The following is a 21378-nucleotide window of genomic DNA, read 5'->3' as shown; positions in this document are numbered from 1 at the left end:
AGAAAGATTGTATGGCTGCTTCAGTTGCTAAAAAATCGATTAATCTGTTGCTATTTCATTGTATCCACTTAGAGAAATCCGAGAACGTCCTAGTATTGAACATATCTGTAGGATGCCGCGTTTAATATTTGGCGAACAACGTGAAAATTACACGATAGCCCAATAACAGAAAACGGTTGGCCCAGTTTGGCGCTACACTAATTCTGCGATTAATTTATCGAGAAATTGCTCTCAATTTCTAGAAATGCGCGACATCTGCTACACGCATAATACGTTCGGAATTCGGCACGTCAGTTGGTTACGACGTGTAATAGTTCACGAATCTATTATGCCGTGCAACCATGCAAAAACGCGTGACTGCATAAAACAGTTTGATGATAGTAATATAGTTGATGAATGATTCTTGAAATTTATTTTATCGTTTAAAACGCGTTTTACGAGTATCAGATATATAAAATTAGATAGAAGGGCAACGTGTATAAAATTATTGTGGAATTTATAAAATTAAAAAAACACGTAATTATATGAAATCATTATAGTTTTACCGATTTGTCATCGGTTGCGCAAAACGTAAACGTGAAGAATGAGAGTGGAAAGCGATCCACGCGTTACTATAATGCTGTTAAAAGAAGATTGGACGACTTTTTGATGTTTCATTTAATCCGCTTGCCAGCGAAGCGTATGAGTAAAAGGTAACAAAAATAAAACGATGTACTATCCGTTTGCAGAATCTTTAAAGTCGCGAGTGCACCGAAAGGCATTGCAAAATGGAGGAAAACGATAGTGATCACGTGCTCGGTGCTTCATGGCTGCGGAAAATGGATTAGGCGTGTTTTTGTGCAGTTACTTATGAGATCACGTAGCCGGAGCTAGTCGAGGTGGCTTCGGAAATTCGTGCCGGAAGTCTTATATCTCGGTGATCAATTCTCTCGGGTCGAGCTGAGATAAGTTCGTTAAGTGCCGGGTCGCAACCGTGCAATCGACTGTGATTTGTTAAGAATATCTAAAGCTTTGCTTGGGATTAGCTTTCACCGAGTCGGGAGTCGTGATTTATAATAGATCTTTACGTTAATATAACGAGCATGAAACGTGACTTGAAAGATTATTTTTTTTCTAATGTTATTCATCCGGTGAACAATGTTGATTCTAGATAGCGGTGCGCACACACACACGTACCGACACACACGTACACATATTTTTTTATCCCCCGCTTTTTTATTTCTCGCGAAAACGAATAGAACGATGAACGTCATTCATGTCAATTATTTTATTATAGTTTTTAATACAAATTTATTATATTTTTTTATATTTTATTGAATATTAAATATTATTTTCTCAAGCTAATCCTACTTTTGTTAGACTCAACTTTATACTCAACCGTTCTTACGTTTACATTTTTCCAGAGACAATATAAATTTGTATAAATGTACTGATTTAATTTTGTTAATTGAATTATAATTTTCTTATATTGTTTACGGTAACTACATATGGCATTATACGGTTTGCCCTTTTTGCGGAAAGTCGTATGCTGCGCACTCGTTTAAATATACGTCATTTTCATTTTTTTGCTTCAGACATACGAGATTCCTTGCATTGTTTTTGGTAACGAGATGAAAATTATGAGAAAAGTACTCATAACAAGCACTTTGATAAATACCTGCGGCCGAGCATAATCCTGGTAAAAAAAGCATTAAGTATCGTATACTAATTTACGGAAACTCCGGTTTAAACCTCGTTAGATGTTAGCTGGTTAATGAATCCCCGCGGTTTTTATTCGCAAAGCTTTTTAAACCATAATATGATCCTATACTACAACAAATTTATGACGAGAAAAGTTTGTCGGTTAGCTTTCTATTAAAAAAAAAGAAAATAATTAAAAATAATTGTTACGTGCGTTATCTTTTAATATTTATTTAAAATCTTTAATGCATACCTTTCTACACGACGCATAGTAACTTTATGAAAATGTTTAAAATAAGGACGGAATTTATTTTAAAATTATTAATATTGTTTTAAAAACGTTTGCGGAAATAACAGACGTTTTACAAATTAAAAATATTTTCTCAATGTTTGTGTACGAATATCAACAGATGTAATGTGTAGCACGATATCGAACGCCATTCCCCTGACGAACGACTTCCGGCAATGCCAAAACAGTTTTTCAGACATTTGCAGAAAGTGCTGATGCAACGGATGAAAGTTTAAAAAAATAGTTGGTATAAAGGTATGTTATAACGTTAGTATTTTCGCACAAAGGAAGCAAGCGCACGTTTGATGTTCCGATATATTGGCCATGCGCGCACACGTTTAAATATTCCACCGCAGCGTAGCGTTCTCGTAACATTGATCAACAACTCGGGACTTGTAGGAGAAAGAGAGGAACGCGTTTATTGGCGCTTTCCAGAGAGAAGTTTTACGATATCCAAAATTTACATCAAACGATCACGATTCGATCCGTTACTTTACCTAAAAATTTTATCGTAAAAAAGTTCTAACGTTTTCAATCGAAGATTAATCAAAGTTTAAGAAAGTTTGGTTGGCAAGTTATATTTCTTCATTTCTTTGATATCTTTCCAAGAATCTTTTCAATGTACGCGGAAAGAGATCTGAAACAATTTTATTGGACTATCAAAACATTATTCAAGCATAACGATCAATGCTTCAAAAAAGTTTTGGCATTCTGACCGGAGTTTAAAACGTCCGATCTTGTTATTATTTTCCGATAATTATTTTCCGATCTGTATCTACCTAATTTCAGATATTTCCGTAAAACCGTTCTTTTCATATAATAAGCATATAATATTAAGTTTCTTTTCTATTTAATATTATGTACTTTTGAATCGATACGAAGCACCGCTATTCACAATGTTATCGATATCATTACCATTTTCATAGCAACAGTGGTTAACAAGGCAATTACAATTTCACAGATTCTTCTCCATTCTTGCAAATGACTCTTTCGCTTCGAACGAGAATGCCAGTCTCTCGTGGAAATTCTAGTCTCATTAAACTTTCATAAAATCGTTATTACTGCTCACTTCCGTGAGGTACAGCGATATTCGATTTTGCCATTATCTCCTGCTGTGGTGCCTCAGCTGAGTTGCACGTTGAAAAATGTTGTTTTTAAATCGTTTGTTGAGGGGAGGGGGGGGAGGAAGCAAGTCGTGACAAATTGCTGTGCTCGCCACTAGGAGCAACATTATCTCGAGAGCTCGCGTGCAGTCTGAACGCAAAAACGTCCATGTTTTAATGACAACGACGTCGTTTACCGTTCAGTTATCAGATATGAATTCTGGTATTCACGAATGTAGATAAAATTTGGAACAATGCTTCAATAACGGTAGTATGTTCTATCACGCAGTTAAACTAAAAGAGATTGCAAGTTTTAATTACATTAGACGTGCATGTGCTTATTTTTTTAATAATATTTTTCATATCTTGAAATAATCAACATACTTGTGAAATTTATTATTAATATTATAAGCCTGCAACGCATAGAACCGTCGAGAGTGGTGTTCCGAAAACGTATTACTGTTCATTAACGTTAAATGTTACTATTACGGCATCATGACTCTGAAGACTTTCAGTCGGTTCACATATTATAACAGCGAGATTCGCCTGCTTTGCTTTCGCTATATTAGTATTACATCTGGTGTCTTACGAAGCCTTTGCTTCGTGAAGCCTTTGCAAGAGTGGCAACTACTCCAAAAGCACGTTACCAAATTACACTTTTGAAGAAATTAGTGAAATTTAAACGTATTGTATTTGCATAAATATTTGTTTAAAACTATTTTTTTGCACGTTGAAATAATTTAACATTTTTTCTTGTAATAATTATCAAAATGATTTTTACTTTATAATTCTTTTTACTTTGCAATTCTTATTTTTTCATGTCTATTAACGATTTTCGAGTCCAAATATTGTATGGACAAGTGATGCTAATATTTCGCGTGACGATTACGTTATCATAATTTCGCGATATACTCTGCACATGCAGAGAACGAACTGTATCGGTGGTAATAATAATTACAGACCGCAATGTCCGCGACGCTCTCAACGAGAAATTCAGCATGCAATATTAATTAACGGCTTATAAAGACCTATCGATTTGAAGATTACCCACGCATACCGCAAACATGCTGAATTCGGTTTAGCTATTTGTAATCTAACTGCTCTTGTCCATGTGGAGTAGCGCGTATCATATCACTTCATTATATGAAAATGCACATACCTTACGTTAAATTTATTGCAAGGAATATGATTTGATAGAATTGTTATATTAATTTCACATTAATATCAGACCATTTATATTACAATTACATGCATATGTACGTATATATATATGTATATATATATATATATATATATATATATATATATATATATATATATATTTATATACATGATTACAGGATTTATACTAAGAGTTTTACCCCGAATAGGATTATGTTAAAATATGCTTTTTTATTTTTGTGCTGCTGCTTTAACCTTTACAGGATTATAGTGGCGCTGAAACAGTGTCACATTTTGAGGCAAGGAATACAATGAACTATAATAAATCTTATTCAAGGAAAAGCTTTTTAAAAATATATCCCCCTGCTTTCTAAAGATTAAATATTTATTTTTAATTGCATCTATACGTTTTATCTTGATAACTTGTTAATGTTAATGTTAAAGCAACAACTTTATAGATTTCTTAAAAATTATTCTGTAATTCGTATTATGTTTACGATGCAATGTAGAACTGGTTGTAACAATTTTTTAAAAAAATAGTATTAGAGCGCAATCAGGAATTTATAATGAGAAAGAAAAAAAATGTATTTAGACAAGTTATTAATAGAGATTTATTGAAAAATTGAACAGCCCAATTTTTTGACAAAATTTAATAAATCCGTTTTCGTTCGCTGATGATTTTTGACGAGCTTCCGGGGATTTATTCGCGGTCATAAGCGGCTTAAACCTCTCTTTGGGGAAAGTATCAATAAAACCGATTACGACCATCGTGAATATCAACGAGTTGGTGCCAGCTGGTAGAACGCAAGCTTACAACGATGCAGTTCCACGCGTTCATCGACAGCTATTAACCCAGGTCAAGATTAAATATACGAATTGAATAGAGAATTCGTATTCCGCGTGGAGATAGTTCACATTGCTTGAATTCACATGCTATTCGTTGAATAATACAATAACTTCCATTTTTTGGATGTTATTGCCGTGCACTAGTATTGCTATTGCGTGCCATTTTCTTTGCAACGTAGACTTTTGCTGAATCTGGAAGAATTATATCGTATGCAACGACTGCCTTTTTTTTATTACGAATGATGTGTATTGCCTCAAGCAAATATATTGACTCGAAAAATATCTTGGCGGAAACTTTAGATTGGAAAATAAGTGAAAATTCTTGTAGTCCGTTTTAGAAAAAAATTTTACCTTTTTCTATTGTATTATTATCAAATAAATTACTTTGCATGATTAACACTTAAAAAATAGATACATTTGCAGATAGTTAAAATATTTTTTTCAAGTGTAATATTTTACAGAAGAAATTATGTTACCGAAAATTGAATTACGAGAAAGAGTGTTTTCTAAATTATATAAATGTAGTCAACACTTGATATTGAGTTGTTTTTGCAGTTTCTACTGGCAAGGACGAAACGTGCAGAAATTCCAGCGTACGATAAATTTCGTAATTTATCGAATGGCGTTTCTGCAAATTTCTGCGGGATAGTCGGTACCTTGTGAACAGCTCTCGATTTAGAAGTTTACCGACAGAGTTGGTCGGAAACTTACCGGTAGTTGAATATATGCCTGTTTAAGATAGTGGAACATTAGCCCACTGTTGTTTAATATTGCCTTATTTATCCATTAATGTATATGTCTATATATTTATAAACTTATTTTATTATTGTAAGTCTGTGTACTTATCTAACTCTACGCCAGTTGTACAATCATCGATGAAAGAGGGAGCTATCGAGCTAATGAAAGTACATTTGCTGTTGCAGAAACTTTTGAAAGAAAATCTCGATTTATTTGCGATATTATTATTATTATGATATTATATTTTTCCTGATATAGAAAGAAAAATTGGGACAATGAAATAAATAACAAAATAATTATCAATTTTAATATTCTTTGTTTGTATTAAACTTTGAAAATTAGTTTAAAAGCAATTTAATTATATTTTTTATGTGTAAATGTAAAAGGAGCAACAATATTATTTTATATTTGTACATGCGCTTTTTGCCTTGAGCGTATTTAATCATTGCGCTGCTTTAACTCAATAACAAAATAAGTTAATACAAGTTTACTAGAAATTATATGGCGGTGACTTCATAGCGTAAATTTCCTGGTTTCATTGGAAATCTCTCTAGAGATATTATAGACCTGCGGCATCACAGGCGCTCAACGGCAACAGTATATCGGAAATTCTCTTAGGAAATATTCATATTTAGTTTTACAGAAAAATAAAACTCCAAAACTTTTAGATCTACTATTTTTAAATTAAAAAATGAAGAAATAAAGTCATGACAAATTAAATCGACAAGAATTAAGGAAAGTACTATTAAAATGTAATAAGGGAAAACGATGTAATATTATTAAAGAAGATACGAGTATTTATATGACTCGCGTACAGACGTCAAATTTAATGTCAACTTTCTTGGGCCAATTTAATGTGAAATGGAATTAGATACAAATTACAAGGTTTAAATTTTTCATACTTGTATCTCCGTGATATCATATCGTTTGATAAAGATTCGCTATATGTAAATCACGATATTACGTGCAATATACATAAGGAAATGCGTGACCATCATGTTTTGCTATATGTACGTACCCTTAATGAAATCCACTGCCATCTCAAGACCGTACGTGTCCTTGTCGCAGTCATCGAGTATGTGCGCTCCGATCTTGACACCAGGCACAAACTCCTGATCATTCAGAGTGTCCAATGTATACAGCATGGCTTCCAGAGCCTGAACACCGCCCTGAGGCATTACACGACCGCATGTAATTGTATCTTCCCTTTCGTGCACCATCATCAGTCCACCCAGGACGAGATCACCTTCCACCACCGCGCTACGCTTTACAGGCCACTGGTCTGAGAGCACGTCACCGGCCGATGAGTCGACGACATTCTCCATAGTGATGTTCTCGAAGACATCTCGAGGAGGATCATTGTTCCTTTGACGAAATGGGTCAATAGTCCAAACGGATTCGTTGTCGTACGCTTCGTGTCCCTCTTGCAAATTAATGAGCTCGGTCGAAGACACATTGAAGACGATTTTATTCGCAACGTGATTTGATATTTCCACATTTTCCTCCACAGCTAAAGGAGTTTCTTTCGGAATAATAGAGTTTTCTATTTTAGTTGTCATTCTCGATCGATTGTGCGCTTGGATTAGAAGTGGCTTTTCTACCAAGCTGGCGTTCACCATTTTTGGAGCATCTATCAACGGTATCTCTAATGAGTCAGAAGAATCAGAATCTATTCTTGCTGAGCCGTTTGTGTATCTCTCATGGCGATCAGTCGTCAATGGGATTGATTGCCATTCTTTCTGGAATGGTTTGTATTTCGAAGATGGCAGTGTTTCCATAGATGTACTAACTTTATTCGCGTTAGTTGACACTTGATCTACGTTATTCGTTTGAGCCGCCGAGATGAATGGATCCACAGTAAATTCGATTAGTGAGTTTGATGTTGTTGTTACCTCTGTTGTGTCGAACGTCTCGCTATCGAATTCAGTTGAAGTTGCAATCCCCAGAGTATTTCGATCTTCGTGGCGTTTGTATCGTCGATACTTTGAGTTATAGACACCGCTTCGTGAATAAAATCCAGATCCTTCATGCATGTCACGATGATTTCCACCTCGTTTCGTCGTAACTCTGATACTTTCTAATCCAGGTTCATCCATAAGTTCGCTCGATGACTGCACACCTCCATTAATCTTCCGCATCCCGGTCGAATTATCGCTGACATTGGCTGCACCGAAAAAGATAGATATGCTCTCGGTTGAAGTTCTTCGAGGCTCTTTACCGAGTTCCGTTCTTTTATTGGTTGTCTTAGCGATACATGGACGCCGTCTATTGATATTGATTGTACGAAATTTCCGCGAGTATTTTGGGCGACTATGAGCTTTCTGATCAAGAAGGCTATCGAGATTTGCGATCTCTGATGGACCGGAGACATTTCGAAGGTCGATTCGAAACGCGTCACGAACTTTAGCCTCGAACTCGGTCGTCCACGGACCACGCTTGGAGTCCGCGTCGGATTCGACGTGTCGTACGTGCATCGGATTCCTTTTCTGCGTGACTGACATACGCGCTGGCATTTGATAGTCTAAGTTTGATTCGTCTATTCCCTTGATAGTTAAATTAATTGGTAACTGAACACGCTTGGTTTCGACCGTGTTGCGTGCTGCGCAGTTCGCAGCGACGGTAATGTTCTTTTCTTTCGTTCTTTTTCTCAACTCTATCTCGCCAAGATTCGCTGTTTTTCTATTTATTTTCGCATCAGTATCACTTATTGAAGAATGATATTGATGTCGTGAGTCGAATATATCGTTTGCCTTTAACGCGTTCTTTTTTCCGTATAGAAAAGGACGTCTCGTAAAGCTGACTCTTTTTCTAGTGAAACGGTTATCGAGCGAGTTTGATGCGCGAAAAGTGAACGAATCGATGTTCCCATTTCCCTTCGCGTTTCCGTGTGTACTTGTACTTACTTTAAATCCTATCTTTGAATATTCGTCGCGTTTGTATGTTTTGGTTGCTGAAAACTTGTCTGCTTTATAGGATTTCGAATATTCGTCCTCCGAAAAGTGATAGGGACTTACGGTGTTTTCTTCATCACCAACTTCTTTGTTTGCGCTCGAGATTTTGGAGTTGAGGATTAACGTAGTCCGGGTGACAGGCACGGAATGCTCGTACAATAGATTCCCTGTGATTGAGTTATCTGTAGTAGTTGTAATTTGATTTTTCATTGAACTTGAGTAGTTTGAAAAAGCTGACTGTACTCTTTGAGATTTATCGTTTGCTTTAACGTAAATCAATTTATTCGTGCTGTTTTTCGTCCACTTGAGACTTAGATAAGAATCTCTTTTATTTCTATTATGTTTGTGTGTTTTGTTAGTGTGTCTGGACTCGATACTTTCTGCAATTACGAGTTGCGAAATATCAGAATTTTTTGACTTCAGTATAGAACTATTCTTGCCGTTGCGAAGGTTCTTCGTGAATTTGTTCGAGAAGAATGTGGTCATTTCGTTCTCTCCGCTAAAGATTGGATCTCTCTTAACTTTTTTTCGCCCTTCATCTTTTTCGTCAAACGTTTGAATATCGTGTCTTATCGTTCCTGCCTTTTTATGATCGCTCGAGAATACGTGGGTGACTCTTTTCTTACGTCTTCCCTTTTTCGAGACACTTTTCAATTCTCGAGAAGTCAATGGCGATGGGCGTAGGCTAGATATAAAGTTAAGATAATTCCTTGAATTCTTTGACTTTTCCGTAACTTTTGACAGCCATATGTTTTTCATTGCTATTCTTTTTGTAATCAGTCGCACTCTTTTGTCATCGCTGTCTTTCAAGTACTTTGTCGTAGCCATTGCATTTGACTTCGCGTGCTTTTTATAGTCACTGAATCGTGAATCGCGATTTTCCGTGTTTTTGGATTCCAGAGAAACTTCTTTCACATACATAGATAAACGATTGTTCGATTGGAAATTCTCTTTCGTGTATCGTAATCTCGAATCATCGATAACTTTTTTATCAAAAATTGAATACGTTGCTCCGTGAATTGTATTAGGAGTTTTTTCATTATTTTGTTTATGGAGAACCCGCTCACCAGCTAAACTGCTGTTCAAAATTAGGAATATCGTCCATATGGCCAGAATGGCCGTCCAACCAAAGTTTCGCCACATCACATCACCTCTTCGTCGCATTAATCATTGCCAAATCCTGAAAAAAATAAAAATATGTTTCATTAATTACACACAATTGTTTACTTACATTTATTAATTTATATAAAAAGTGGAAAGATTTACGTGGCTAATAAAAAGTTATTATATATATTATATATATATTTATTTAGTATTTTTTTTTAAATTTTACAATTTATATTTACTATACGTATAAACATTTAACATATAAAATATTAGACAAAACTGTATTAAAGTGAGGTAGTGTATACAAAATTAGTTTTTAAACAAAGTAAATGAAGTAAAAGCTCGTAATTGGTATTGACTCAGCATTAGCTCCAGCAGTTGAATAATCAGCGCGATACGGCAAACACTGTCTTCGCCCCGGTAAAAGAAATCATTTTTGCCGTTATTTGTAACGCAATTTTGTACGGTATTTGTAATTTGATTTGAATACGGTGTTCAGGGGATCCACAACTATGCGTTACTATTGTCTGTGGACGATGCGGTTCTCTAATTTCGATGCATTCCACTGCACCGTTCAACTAAAAGGGCTATACGCGCGAGACCTCGCATCGACCGATGCTAACGAGTCAGTTGCAATTACCGCGTTAAATCACTTCAAGTCTCATTTTAATCGAGATGGAAATCTTCTTACTTCTGTCTTACTTTTGAGCTGAGTCCCTTTGCAATTAAGAAATCCGATTAAGAGTTAAAGTAACTTGCATCAAGTGTGCACGACGTAATATTATTAATGTATTTATATCGTTAAAGGTTTTAGTAGATTATATTCTTGTTTACATTTCGTATTTTCTTGTATATCATATTACAAATTATATATGTTTGTTATTAAAAGACTTTGAATTTGATCTTAAAATATGTAAACTTATTCTACATAGAATACTTATCTAAATAATGCATTTGATTCTTGTTCACAGTTCTTAACTCAGTAGGAATCCAGTTTACACATACTTTGCAAGAAGACACGCGTGGTTCTTGGTTCCTTTGGTTTAAGTTCGACGACTAGGTCAAACGTAAGTTTGATCAAGTGACAAATATTTACGAAACGAAAATCGATTTGAATCCATCGACGTGCTAAGATTACATGATATAACGTACCTTACATTTAGTACTTTTTATTAATGATATACTTCATAAAGAGTTTATGAAGAATTTATATATTTTGCAAGAGCCAAAAATGAAAATCTTTAAAATGATTTAATATTGCTTCTCTAACTTGATGGAATATCATCACAAACATACGTGATATGAAATGATGTCTTTGCAAGAGCTTGTAGTTAAACGTGTCACATAAACTGCAACTACGACCAACTTTATGTTGCACGTTTCCGCGTCTCTGAAAGAGCAATCCCATTTGTTCGTGTATCAAATGACACAATAAGGAATGAAGTATATTAGAAAATTTTATAACGGTTGCTTTCAATCTTTTCTAAATCTTCTTAAAATTAAGAAGTAGGCAGTGTGAAAATTTTAAATTATTCTTATTAATTATTCTGTGCACGTATATAAATATTTAATAAATAATATCAAGTACTTATAAAATATTGTTAAACATTCACAATAATTTTTTTTCTCTATTAATATCTGTAAAGTCGTAAAATTAAAAAGTAGCCAAAGATTCTGTCAGAAATTTGTCGCGGATGAAGAGTCAGAGGAAAAACTTTTCAAGCGATTCTTTCATTGAAATAAAATAGTAAATAAGTTTCTTAGCGTACCGAGAAAAATACGTATTTTTCTTTTGTGAGAACGCCTACAAAGTTTAATCGAAACTCTGTGTTGCCTTTGAAAGGCTTTCCTCGTTAACGGCATGTTCCAGCTGATAATTGTAGCTGGTAGTACGGTAATACCTGGCCTGGTTTGGGATACTTTCATCGAATGGCACTATGAGAAGGTTCCAGATTGATGAAAGGAAAATATACGACTTTGCAACATTGAATTGAGTACCGACTAAAATAAATAATAGAGATTGTTGTCCTTGATTTCTAAACGTCAATATCAACAATTAATAAATTTTTAAATATGTAAAACTTAATAACTCTGATAATAAATTTCTAGATAAATAATAAATTAGGTAGATAATTCATTTTCCAATAAATTTTGTCAATTTTAATTGCATTATTTGATAAATTTTTTCTTAATAAATTTTTTAGATTGATAAATGAGAAAGCAAAATTTTTATCATCGTTATTTAAAACTTTAATGATGTGAAATTTTATTCCGAAAGCTTAAATATGCATTATGTATGTGTATTACCAAAAGGAAAACATATTTTTGTTTTTCATGAATAAAATAATAACTCGTACCAATTAAAATGAAACAATAGCTTTCGCAAGAAGATTTTGAATAATTAAATTTTGTTTTGGAATATTATTCAATTTAACATACGTATCGTAAATTACTATTTTTCGTGCACATAAACATGCTTATTCTTTTCCCTTTGTAGCCATTTCGATTTACTGTTATCCGATATTTGTCATCAGGATGAAAGAACTTAGATAAATTGAATGTGAAGACGAATGCGCACGCGTGCTTTTATCTACGTCGATCAGGGAATGCATCTCCTCTCGTAATCCGCCTTTATACGTCCGCTATGGCAGATGGTCGATATACTTGTTCGACTTATGTCTTACCGCATCAATCCGAATGATCTGCATCAATTCCAAAATTATTAAAGTTTCCTCGTTTCAGCAATTTACCGTAATAAAGATAGGGCGCGAGTTGTTTCCAAGACGACCGAATTACCGGTGGTATCTGTGGCTTCTACGCCGTTTAATTACAGTCGCGCGAGATTGTGAGTAAACGAATGTCTACTTGACTATCGTTCTCATTGGCTCTTTCATTACGATCCGATGTCACTTAGAATTTCCGTTGAAATACAGTAATGCCGATTGTATTTCGTTGGAATACTATCTTCTGCAATTCTACAAAAGTCGCTATAGGAGTTAGCGTGTCACACGCCGCACTGTAAATTTTTTGCCGTTGAAGCATTCTGACGAATGCCATTTTATGTCGTCCGGCGTCACGTTGCAGAAAAAAATAAAGTAATCTAGTTGAGGAACGTAGGGACCAATCTGTATGGAAATATGTTCCACTATTCATTTCCATAATTTTGCGGCGGATTTACGTTTGATTCGTTACCACTTGTTCTTGTTGCAACGATGAAAAAAAGGAAAAAAAAAGAAAGAAATGCATCCTATGGGACTACTGGATTTGTGAATCTTCGCACGTTCGAGTCCGCATAGCAGCGTAGAGCTATTATGAGCGAAGTGGAGCGTAAAGGCGCGCGGAAGTAAAGGAACGTTAATGACGCTCGACGAAGAAGATGCAAGCTAAGCTTGCAGAAGTAATTATATATGTATCAAAATACACACCGTTGTTTTACAGAATTTTTAAATACTCTTGCCAATTTTTTTACGGAGTGCAGCTGCATTAGTGTTGTTAATATTCCCCCCCTCCCCACTATATATTTTTTTAATTATTGGTGAAATATTTATATATTTTTTAAGATTTGTTTTTATCGAGCTTCACTGCTAGGTTTGAGAAACGACGAAACATTGACGCTGTTTTTAATCATTCCCGTTTTGTAGTCTATACAATGCCTCTACTTGTTGTTACACTTTTCCTTTACATTTATTTCTCTTTGGTTGTTGATTAAAAGCAGTTTCATTTTGTCTGCGATTCTGCGAATCGATAACGACACCTCCTCTTCTAACGTCGTCGTCCGCATCTGTTGTCAGCACTAAAAAATTTTCTACCCCATATTTTCATCTCATATTTTGTCTTTTAATCAAATATAATGAGATTGTTAACCGAACAAAATTTGTGATAAAAGGAAAGTTTGCCTGCGATATAATCAAAGGATTGAGAGTTAACTAAATAGAGTAGATATATAACATCGCTTTACAGATAATGAGAAACTTATTGACGCTAAGTGATTGCAATAACAATATCTAATAATATTGATTTATTTGCCTTTTACATTTATTACCATTATTTTTTATTTATTTTGCACACTATGGAAGTACATAATTTGTATTATAATTTTTAAATTAAATTCTATTTTATATTTAATATATTTTTTACAAACATGTGTGTATGAATACCAATGAAAAGAAAAGTTTGCAAAATATCAATTATTTTTTAACGATTTCCGTAAATCGATATCCATTATACTATGATTTTTAATTTTTGTTAATCTTTCCAGAAGATAATCTACCATTGTTCTACATTTTTGTTATGCTTAAACCTCAAATGTAGCAACAGTGTGATAAAAGCATTCTGAAATTTTAATGTTACATTTCCGTATGACGTGCATTGTGCTGCATTCTAATACAAAAGCTGAACTAACTAATTGACTGTTATAATTACTTGATTGCTGTTTTCTTTTTCTCTTACTCAGTAAAGTGCATTCTTTTGTCGTGCATTATTATGAAAAAAATGTTTATATCAAGTAAAACTATGAATAAAACTACGAATTTTTGATTTTTCGAAAGAAAAAAAATTACGTTTACTTTTTAAATAACACAATTAATGAAGTCAAAGTTTGATGAAAAGTTGAAACGCCTCTGGCGTTCTGATGTATTAGAGATGTGGTCAAAAGTACAGATTTATTTAAATATGGGACGTGTGTCTGGTTACTTTTATTTTTGTTATTTACAACATGAGTAATTCTGACGAGAAATTCAATTATAGCTCTTACAATAATGTCTCTATAATATGTAGCATTTGTTTTTTTATTGTTGAGGTTTGTAGCTATAGTTATACTTTCGACGCAAATCTTAAATCGCCACTTAACATTCCGAGTTTCAACATCAACTGAACTTGTTGGGCACCAAGCAGAGCAGAATGAGCAAATTGTCTCACAAATTTCTCTAAATAATTAAAACAAAGCTGAGATCGCAAGATGCGGTAGTAACCATTTAGAATATCAGATTCTTGAACAAGGTAGTAAAGATAATGAGCTTTTTCAAGCATTGAATAAAATTTAAGAAAAAGAATTTCAATTTAATATATAAATTTTAAATAAATTCTCAAATAAATTGCAATTATCACATATTACTGAAATATATGCGTCACACACACACACATTAATTATCGCTTAGAGAAACTTTGAATTATTTTATTTATAGCCATTTGATATGTTAGAGATCTCTCGTTTCGATTTTGTTTACTTAAAATTTGTATTATTATTATGTAGTTCTATTTCAAATTTTGACAAAATTAACCAGAGAGTTAGGAAGGAAAATAGTTAGAGAGTAGTATGTGTTTTCGTGTGCGTTATGGAATAAGGAAGTCTGTGAATTTTAACAAGTTTCTCTGGATATGGTGTGCGGTCGCGTTTACCAGTTCTTTATAACTTTCAAGGATTTTGGCGTAAGAGAACATGAAATTTATGAAAAGTTTCAGATTTATTGTTACTAAAACTTAATGTGAAAGAGAAGATTATTGCATCATCGTAAACAATGATCTTTTCATTCTTTAATAATAACTTAAATAAACTTTTTTGATTTGAGAACAAACTTTATACATTTTGTCGCTGTAAAGCCGAATTAATTTTTCATATATTTTTTTCTAATAAAAATATTGATCTTGTATAAAAAAAAGTTTAAACTTGCTATGAAAAGTCTATAACTATGTTGACTTTATTCCCATCAATAAATCGATAAATTTTGGGATAATGTTTGCCCAAGATCAATCACAAGTGCTGTTACTTACCGTGAAAGGATATTGGTCTATCTCAATCTAGCAAATGTTTATTCTTAAACGTCATGTATCTTATTCAATCTTAAAATGCATTACTGATGTTTCTTGTTTGTCTTCGAGAGTTTTAATTTTTATAAAATGATTTTTAAAAGTCTTTGTATCACCATGACAAATAAATTGGTCTTAGATAATTATGTTATAAACTACTGTAAAGTTATCAGGAAATCGTTGAGTTTCATATTCTTTAATGAGGTTTTAATTCAATATTATTAATTATTGGTCCGTAAGACTGTAACTACGTATCTGTAACTATTGATCAAATTTTATGTATAAACATGCAAAATTGATTTTAACTCTCAATATAGTAAGAAGTTATCGTGTTTTTACTGCTTGATTAACAATTTCCATTATTTAGGATCAACGGTAATCCATCAACGATTGTGCGTATTATAAGAGACCGTTATTGGATTTTGAACGGTATCCCTCCTTATTTCCAACGAACGATTATTGTACTTCGAAAATGTTGTAATTATCTCTAAAGTTTGTCGGTGTCTACTTTGTTTCGCAACCCGCATATTTTCCGTAAGTTGGCGATAAATCAAAAGTTAGTTGAGAAATTAGTTACAATTATATTCTTTGCGAGTATGCGAGCTACGTGGAGTTGTGTCTATTCACAACATGAATATACCCAAATTGTTGCCAAAATGAAGATAAAATGAAAATAGTGTACATTTTTTACAACAAGCGTGTTTTTCATGAAGATAGCAGCATATTTTCAGCAAATTTTATACGATACCATAAAACAAAACACTTGCTAATATTACGCAACGTAAAAAAATTATTACTCGGTTTTTTTAATTGTGCATCTGAATTATGCAATTATGAAAGTAAATAAAGTAGAGTACCCCTTGCGGTAATTTACGTGACTTGAGACTACGCGTCCGGTCGCTGTCGTAGCACATGGTCGTAAGTGCTTCTATGCGCCATCGTTAAATTTTTTATGTCTATGAACCCCGTGTGGGGGCTGATAAATTGTGTTATGTGTTGCAAAATAATCTTTTTTTTCCCCCTGGGCGCGGTATATATTGCGCTTCGGGGACACCTGGAAATTCGTAGTGAACGATTAATACATACAAATGCGAGAGCAGAAATTCTACTCGGAGTGGTTTTTCGTTGCTTCATTGCAAGAAGAGAGAAGCGATATATCTTCTTGAACTGTTTGAATAGGGGAGAAACCTTAGATTACTTTTATTAGAAATCGAACAAAGGGATTGAAGGCTATGAAGTTAATTTTACAGGAAGGTAAGAGTTCATAGTTTCTTTCTTTTGAGAAGAAAAGGAATCCACAATTCGATATTGGTAGTAGCATCTTGATCAATTACGAGACGCATTTGTATTAGTCCAACTGATAGCAATATTCTTCATCTACCCTCCTCCCCTTCCATACAGTATTTTTGAAATATATTCGTGTGCACGTACATTTGTGCGTCCATTTGAGAAGGCTCTTTGGATTTTTCTCGATATGGTTTTTATTAAGGCGCCTCCAGCAACACGGGATACGGCTTTGTAGAATCGTGCTTCGAATACAGGCAGCAGTTCGTGCGCAGATATATGATGGTTCTTCGGTATCGATGAAAGTCGATTCTTGGCATGACACAATCGAGCAAGATAACACACGAATTTTGATCATAGTTATGAGTAAGAGTTACAGCATTGTTACTATGCGGATGCATGCCTTATTGTGTCGTACCATACCAAAGGAGCATAAAATAGTTCAAAGTGTTTCTAATCGATAATTAATTAATTGCTGAAAGGTTACGAATATTGGAGACTGCTGCAATATACGAAACATGGAAAACAAAAATGTAAAACTGTTGAGTAAAATTTATAGATAGGAAAATATATTGAATTTTTTAAAATTCTTTTTACATCTATGTAATGTAAATTGCATTCTATTTTTATTTATTAGTTATATCTTGGAAATTAATTAATTTCCCTAATTATCCCCATTTTATTTGTATTTATTAATTATATTAAATGTGTTATAATGAACATCAAACATCGAGACTCTTGAAAAAAATTATTCATTTATAAATAACGGAGTTGGAGCAAATATCGTAAAATATGGTAAACAGATTATCACTCATATAGTTCATTCGTAAAGAGTCAAGCAATCTGTGGAAATGGCATACTAGGTATTTAATGTTTGTGTGATTGTAAATTCTTTTTTTTTTGTTAGTTGTTATTTATTACAATTTATAACGAGAAAAAGTAAACATGAGGATATAGATACAAATACATATTGTATATGTGTATGTAAATATTATGCATGACCTGTTCCCAGTCCGTTAAAATTTAATTGCATTCCGCATTTTTGCCAGAGGCTGCAGTCATAAACCTTTTATGATGTACATTATGCTCGTAAAATATAAAAACCTTTAATATTAAGAGATGTAAATTTCATACGTAGAGCTATACTTAACTATTAGCGATATAAAAAAAATCGATAAGTGCATATGACCTGTACGTTGGATTAATTGCACGTGATTTTTAAATCTGATTTTAATGAATAATGATCCTCCAACGAAGCATAAGATTGGTTGTCGAGGCGTCGCTCGTGACCTAGCACTTAATTGTAGCCAGACGTTGGTTACAGAAATTTTCATTACAGTGCCTGTACCAGCGTGGCGGATTTAATTCGTGTCGTGCTGTTCATTTCTCCGAAATGCCATTTCGCCAAATTGCTTTTTCGTTGCAGATAACTTCGTTTCTCATAAATTTGTGTGCTTCCTATTAATCACGTATAACATATTGATTACCCTTTTATATCCCGCGGGAGCACAGAGATAATTGCTTCATCTCTATATTTATAATGTGTAAAACACAGAAAGATATTAACACCTCATCACTAACATGTGGTTATACGTGGAAAATACAATAAGTTTCTTTCTAAATCTGATTAAACTTTGCATAAATGTGCTAAACTTTATATTACGTTAAGTGCAGTACAAAGTTAACACAAATTGTAAGCATATTCCTACGAAACGTGCATTAAAGCTAAGAGTAACTCAATAACCAACGTTGGTTTCAGAGTGGTAGGTACTTTCGTTATCAGTCATAATCTTGATGTATGGTCGAGTATTATAGTGAAATTTCTTTTGAAGTGCAAATGCTCTTTGTGCTTTGGTTAGAATTTCCATTCAGAAGCGTCGTGTCATCCACTTTATACATAGTTTAATGTCTCTCGCTGATGACCGGCGTCAATCTAAGAGCGTATAATGGCTACCGAGGTGGGATACTTGTGCAACTAAAGGGTTAAACTTTGCCCATTAATGTCGCTTGCGTATCAACGCTCTCTGTCAGACGTAAAAAAAAACTTATATTGCTTTCTACACATATTTTTAAAAATTCTCAACTATTTTTTATTATTATTTATTTTTTTTTTTTATTATCTAATTACCATTTAGTAACATTTTTAAGAGATTTTCAACTTTCTTAGCAATTTTACATCATTAGCTTATTGGTTCTAAATGCAATGGAAAATATAATGTCTAATTATATATTATCTAATTACTGTCAAATATTAAATTTGATTTAATATATCCAATAACTTATGTTGAGCAGTGCAATTGCATATTATAGAACATAATTATGAAATTTTTTTAAAGAAAAATTGTCATTAATTTATGCATATTTAGCAATGGTAATGCTAATCATGGTAATGTATATGGACATGTAAATGCATGTACATATTACTATTGTTAGATATCTATAACATACATGTGGTGTTCGCGTATATCTTACTCTAATTTCGTCAGAATTATAGTGCAGTTGTATAAGAGGATTGTGTAATAGTTAGCTATTGTGTAACGGGATCATGATGTGATGCGATTCTTAATGAGCAACAGATTTGTTTATGGAAGTAGTATGGCGAGATTGGAGGTCAGCGGAATTGACTTGTTTAAGATTCCGTTAGCGTACTCCATGGATTCAACCGTAATTAACCGTAACGACCCATTACCGCATTTCCTCTCTACAACCATTCTTCTATTTAAATAAAGTTATTACATAGTATTTTGTCCAAGTAACTGATCAAATCTTATTTTAAATTTGCGAGGTAAATTTGTTATCACATTGTAAAATAAAATAACCGCAGCATTTTTAATGTGGTATAAAAATGACAATGTAAGTAATATAATTTTCAGTAGACGGATATGTAAATCCGTAAGATCATCTAGAATGGCTTAAAGTGAAGATAAACGATACACCTTAATATTTATCGTGAGAAACAGAAATAGCATCAAGTGAACGTAAAATGAAATGACATGAAGTATAAGAATAGGGTGTCCTACGTGAATTATGAAACGCGATATTATAATAAAAATTACTTGTGCAGTCATAAAATTGTAGATATAATTGTAAATATAATATATTATATAAATACGCATAGAGCAGAGAGTAAAATAATCATAAAATTATTATAGCATAAGTTAGAAGAACTTTAGCGGGACGTAATAAACAATCCATAATTTTTCTGCAGTCACGTCTGATAATCCCGCACTCGTACGTGGTAAATGGATTTCTCGGGAATTAGACAAGGGAGACGATTCGGTCGTACATACCCGACTGGCACTTGCTTGCACCTGCTCGGCCACCGATAAGATTATTTACAGCATGAACGAAATCGTATTACACGCATCTGTGCACGGAAATTGGCACGAACATCGTTCCTGCTCTTTTCAAAGCGACCAGAAACCGAGTTGTATTGTCTATAAGAACGTACCGAAATACGTTTTGGTTTAATCCTAGAGGACGTGGTTTCGGATTGTTCTCTTAGCGATTTATATATAATTACATTTGCGAGTCACAGCAAAGCTAAATGGTTAATCTTGCAGTGCTAATTATTTTCCTGACTAATACCACTCTGGATAAATACATAATTAAGAATATTTTTTACCCTTTTTACAATTAAAAAAATTTCTGTTTTTAGATTACAAGATATTAGAGTACCAAATCTCTAATACTTTTAACGTAAAAAAATTTTGTTAGATATTACTTTAAACTATAAAAATTTTAATAACAAAAACTGTAGGAAACTTGAATTAGCATCTGGGTGAAAATCCACAGTCGTATTTTAGGATTAAACAGAAGCTGTAGTATTATAGAAAAATTTAGCATTTAGTTAATAAAGTTTTTAAAATTCTATTTTTTCTCCAAAGTTTTATTAATGATGTACATATATATTAAATCTAAATAAGAAATTGTGTGAAAAATGATTTATTACTATTATTTTTACTTTATATACTATATGTATATACTATATAACGATAGTGGAAGTTCACATATTCTTAGGATCTCTCTTAATATCTATCATTCATGATTACGTGAATAGTATGACAGAGTTAAATTATGCGGTCCAGCTGGCGAACTTGCTTGAATTCATAGTTGATTATCAAAATGCATCATATTACTGCCGAACTACATCGATATTGATCAAGTGTCGTTACATCTAAACGATACACACCTGAGCGAGAATACATTAACAAATTGACGCGCGACATGATTATATTTAAAACTTGGAAACTATTGGAAACACTTTACGATGAAGTTGCTTCATGTATTAAACTTATATAGATCGATATTGTTGTTTACTGATTTGTCGAGTGGCATTTAGCAGCACATTATTATTAATGATATAAATTTAAATACATTTAGTAAAGATTTTAATTGCACACACACACACACA

The 21378-nt window shown here is 33.3% G+C and overlaps 1 protein-coding gene across 2 annotated transcripts in view; it reads right to left on the bottom strand.

The window, feature by feature from the left end:
- The window catches only part of LOC105200285 (metabotropic glutamate receptor 2), a 122069-nt gene that overhangs the window by 65366 nt on the left and 35325 nt on the right, over window positions 1–21378 (bottom strand). For both annotated transcript variants that reach the window (XM_011167761.3, XM_026132544.2), the window contains one exon: window positions 6836–9948. In XM_011167761.3, the coding sequence (XP_011166063.2) occupies window positions 6836–9932 (3097 nt within the window). In that variant the 5' untranslated portion in view covers window positions 9933–9948. The remainder of the gene's footprint in view (window positions 1–6835; window positions 9949–21378) is intronic.

This window comes from Solenopsis invicta, chromosome 11 (genome assembly GCF_016802725.1).
Source record: "Solenopsis invicta isolate M01_SB chromosome 11, UNIL_Sinv_3.0, whole genome shotgun sequence".
Lineage (NCBI taxonomy): Eukaryota > Metazoa > Arthropoda > Insecta > Hymenoptera > Formicidae > Solenopsis > Solenopsis invicta.
Note: the sequence above shows the minus strand (reverse complement) of the source record. Positions and strands in the feature narration are given on the sequence as shown.